Source organism: Callorhinus ursinus, unplaced genomic scaffold (genome assembly GCF_003265705.2).
Source record: "Callorhinus ursinus isolate GAN/ISIS: 27379988/994484 unplaced genomic scaffold, GSC_fseal_2.0 scaffold105, whole genome shotgun sequence".
Classification (NCBI taxonomy): domain Eukaryota; kingdom Metazoa; phylum Chordata; class Mammalia; order Carnivora; family Otariidae; genus Callorhinus; species Callorhinus ursinus.
The window spans coordinates 679,016-683,994 of NW_027397167.1; the positions used below are offsets into that span (position 1 = coordinate 679,016).

A 4,979-nucleotide genomic window follows, 5' to 3' on the forward strand; every position below is an offset into this window, starting at 1 on the left:
GATGGCATGGTTGAAGAAGAGCAAAGTAGATAAAACATAAGAACTTGGATTCATGCAAAGGATGTTTGGGAAGAATGAAAAACTACTGTGACTGGACTATGTTAGCTTCTTACAGAATTCTGTGTCCTTTACTATTCCTTATGGCATTGTCTAAAAACAACCCAGAACTCAGAACAAATAATCCATGAGCTAAGAGTAGCCCAGTAACATAATACCTACAAGTCATATATTTTCTGAAACAAGAACATTTCTAATTACCAGTGTTCTCAAGGACCCTTTCACATCTTTGTTTCTCAGAGTATAGATAATGGGGTTTAAGACTGGGGTGACTGTCGTGTAGAAAAGAGAGACAAATTTTCCCTGTTTTTTTGAGCCACTTTTGGCTGGTTGAAGGTACATAAAGATGATGGTTCCATAAAAAATAATGACCACAAACAGTTGAAAATAGAGCTACCATACGATCCAGCAATTGCACTACTGGGTATTTACCACAAAGATACAAATGTAGGGATCCTAAGGGGTATGTGCACCCCAATGTTTATAGCAGCAATGTCCACAATAGCCAAACTGTGGAAAGAGCCAAGATGTCCATCGACAGATGAATGGATAAAGAAGAGGTGGTATATATACACAATGGAATATTGTGCAGCCATCAAAAGGAATGAGATCTTGCCATTTGCAACGACGTGGATGGAACTGGAGGGTGTTATGATGAGTGAAATAAGTCAATCAGAGAAAGACATGTATCATATGACCTCACTGATGAGGTTCTTAATCTCAGGAAACAAACTGAGTGTTGCTGGAGTGGTGGGGGTTGGGAGGGATGGGGTGGCTGGGTGATAGACAGTGCATAGGGTATGTGCTATGGTGAGCACTGTGAATTGTGGAAGACTGTTGAATCACAGATCTGTACTTCTGAAACAAATAATGCAACATATGTTAAGAAAAAAGAAAAAGAAGAAGATAGCAGGAGGGGAAGAATGAAGGGGAGTAAGTCGGAGGGGGAGACGAACCATGAGAGATGATGGACTCTGAAAAACAAACTGAGGGTTCTAGAGGGGAGGAGGGTGGGGGGATGGGTTAGCCTGGTGATGGGTATTAAAGAGGGCACATTCTGCGTGGAGCACTGGGTGTTATGCACAAACAATGAATCATGGAACACTACATCAAGAACTAATGATGTAATGTATGGTGATTAACATAACAATAAAAAATAAAAAAAAATAATGCCCACAATCAGGTGGGAAGAACAAGTCCCAAAAGCCTTCTGGCACCCTACTGCTGATTTTATCCTCAGCACAGCTTTTGTTATAAAGCCATAGGAGACTAAGATGAGTGACACAGGGACAATTAGAAAAATAACACTAGCCACAAAGAGTTCTACTTCATTGAAAGTTGTGTCCACGCAGGCCAGTTTAATGAGCACAAGGAACCTCACAGAAAATGTGGTCCAGTTTGCGATGACCACAAAGGGGCAGCTGCACAGTAAGGGAACACTGAATTAAGGAGGTGATGAGTCCACTGAGCCATGCTATGCTGGCCAGAGATGCACAGAGCTGAGGATGCATTATAGTTGTGTATTGCAGAGGTCGGCAGACAGCAGCATATCGGTCATAAGCCATGACTGCAAGGAGAATACAGTCAGAGGAGCCCAACCCCATGGCCACATAGAGTTGGGTGACACATCCACTGTAGCTCATGTTTTTTTTTTCTTACTCATGGTAACCAGCAACTGTGGGACAACACTTGTGGCAAAGCAGATGTCCACACAAGAGAGATTGCTGAGGAAAAAGCACATTGGAGTGTGGAGTTTGGTGGCTAAACAAGATACCAAAATGATGGCAGTGTTCCCCAGGATGTTCAAGATGTAGAAAAGTAAAATTATGACAAAAAGGATCCTTTCTAGTTGGGGCTCATCTGCAAATCCCAGGAGAAGAAATCCCTTTTCAGAACCGTTGTTGCTTTCCTCCATCATCCTGCAGACTTCAATTTATAAAAGGATTAATATCCTGGAGAAAGAAAATGATAAGGTGAACAATGGTAAACTGTGGTATTAATCTAATATAATTATCTCCCTTTTATAACATTCAGTCATATTGTAAAGACTGATAACACTTTGCTCAATGTGTGTTAGTTGACGGAAAATGTCTCCTACTTCTGTTTCCTTGAGCACATTTCACTCTTTCAAATAAGAACAGCACTAATTCAAACACCAACACAATATCTTCACTTGGAAACAGGCTTCATGCAATGAACAGCAAGCTGGAAAAAGCAGAGGAATGAATTAGTGATATAGAAGGCAAAATGGAAAATAATGAAGCTGAACAAAAGAAACAGGAATTATGTAACATAAGAATAGACTTAAGGAACTCAGTGACTCCATCAAACATAGTAACACTAATATTATAGGAGTCCCAGAAGAAGAAGAAGAGAGAAAAGGGGCAGAAAATGTGTTTAAAGAAAAAAGAGCTGAAAACTTCCTTATTCTGGGGAAGGAAACAGACTTCCAGATCCAAGAGTGTGACTTGAGAATGCCAAGAGAACTCCTAACAAAACAAACAAATCCAGGCCAACACCAAGACATATTGTAATTAAATTTGCAAAATATAGTGCTAAAGAAAAAAACTTAAAAGCAACAAGAAAAAAGAAGTTCTTAACTTACAAGGGAAGACCCATAAGTCTAGCTGGAGATTTCTCAACAGAAGCTTGGCAAACAATAAGAGAGTGACATCATATATTCAAAGTGCAGAATCGGAAAAATCTGCATCCAAGAGTACTCTACTCAGCAAGGATATCATTCAGATTAGAAGGAGAGACAAAGAGTTACCCAGACAATTGAGCCCCATGTCAGGCTCCCTGATCAGTGGAGAGTCTGCTTCTCCCTCATCCCCTGCTTGTGCGCTCTCTCTCTCTCACTCACTCACTAACTCTCTCTCTGTCAAATAAATAAAAATTTAAAAAAAATTAGCCAGAGCCTTGGCAGGAGGTGGTGGAGCTAAGAGGCAGCATTGTCTTAACTGAGATCACCATACCAGTCATTGCCAGGGATAATGAGGTAACACGAAGTGAAGAATGACTTTTGTTCAACATAATACTGGAAGCTTTAGGGCATAGCAATCAAGCAAGAAAAAAATTAGAGGTATCTATATTAGTAGATAAAAAGTTAAACTCTCACTATTTGCAGATGATATATTATATATAGAAAAATCTTAAAAAAAAAAAAAACAAGGACACCTGGGTGGCTCAGTCATTAAGCATCTGCCTTCAGCTCAGGTCATGATCCCAGGGTCCTGGGATCAAGTCCTGTATTGGGCTCCCTACTCGGCAGGAGGCCTTCTTCTCCCTCTCCCACTCCCCCTGCTTGTGTTTCTGCTCTCGCTATCTCTCTCTCTGTCAAATAAATAAATAAAATATTTTTTTAAAAAAACCCCAGTTACTAGAAATAACAAATGAATTCAGTAAAGTTGCAAGATACAAAATTAATACCCAGAAAATGATAGTGGTACTATACACTAATATCAAAGTAGCAGAAAGAGAAATTAAGAAAACAACTCCATTTATTAACTGCATCAAAAATAATAAAATACCTAAAATAAACTTAACCAAGAGAGTGGAAGACTTGTACTCTGAAAATTATAAAACACTGATGAAAGAAATTAAATATGACACAAATAAATGGAAAGAAATCCCATGCTCAAAAATTGAAAGAATTAATATTTTTAAAATTTCTATATTGCCTCAAGCAAAGTACAGATTCAATGCAATCCCTATCAAAATACCAACATTTTTCAGAAAATAGAACAAATAATACTAAAATTTGTATGGAAACAAAAAAAAAACCATGAATAGTCAAAACAATCTTGAGGGAGAAAAACAAAGCTGGGGATATAACAAGTTCACAATTCAGGATATACTACAAAGATATAGTAATCAATACAATATGGTGCTGCACAAAGACTAGACTCATAGATCAATGGCAGAGAATAGAGAGCCCAGAAACAAACCCACAGTTATATAGTTAGTTGTTCTATGACTAAAGGAGACAAGAATATAAAATCAGAAAAAGTCTCTTCAATAAACGGTGCTGGGAAAACTGGAAAGATATATGCAAAATAATGACACTGGACCACTTTCTAACACCATACATAGAAAATAACCTCAAAATGGATTAAATATGTGAGACCTGAAGAGATTAAATGTGAGACGTGAAATCATAAAAATCCTAGAAGAAAGAGTAATTTCTCTGACATTGACCATAACAACATTTTTCTAGATATGTCTTCTGAGGCAAGGTAAACAAAAGCAAAAATAAATTAGTGAGATGACATCAAAATGAAAAGCTTTTGCACAGCAAAGGAAACCAACACAACAAAAAGGCAACCTACTGGATAGAAGATATTTGCAAATGGTATATCTCATAAGGGGTTAATATCCAAAATATATAAAGAACTTATACAACTCAGCACCAAAACAACAATCTGATTAAAAAATGGGCAGGGCGGCTGGGTGGCTCAGTTGGTTAAGCGACTGCCTTCGGCTCAGGTCATGATCCTGGAGTCCCAGGATCGAGTCCCACATGGGGCTCCCTGCTCAGCAGGGAGTCTGCTTCTCCCTCTGACCCTCTTCCCTCTTGTGCTCTCTATCTCTCATTCTCTCTCTCTCTCAAATAAATAAATAGAATCTTTAAAAAAAATAAAAAATGGGCAGAGATCCTCAATAGACATTTTTCCAAAGAGGACATACAGATGGCCAATAGACACATGCAAAGATGCTCCACATCACTAATCATTGAGAAATGCAAATCAAAACCACAATGAGCTATTACCTCAAGACAGTCAAAATGTCTAGTGTTATTTAACAAAAGTTGGTAAAGATGTGGAGTAAAAGGAATCATTGTACACCATTGGTGGGAATGCAAATTAGTACAGCCACTATGGAAAACGGTGTGCTTATTGCAACATTACTTCCAATAGCCAAGA

The 4,979-nt window shown here is 38.4% G+C and overlaps 1 protein-coding gene across 1 annotated transcript; it reads right to left on the bottom strand.

Annotated features, from left to right (window-relative positions):
• Window positions 1–222: 222 nt before the first annotated feature.
• On the bottom strand, window positions 223–1,972 carry LOC112809850 (olfactory receptor 2G6-like). Its single transcript, XM_025853228.2, is given in 4 exon segments — window positions 223–450; window positions 1,235–1,426; window positions 1,428–1,714; window positions 1,717–1,972. Coding segments are annotated over 4 exon segments (963 nt in total).
• Between the last annotated feature and the right edge of the window lie 3,007 nt (window positions 1,973–4,979).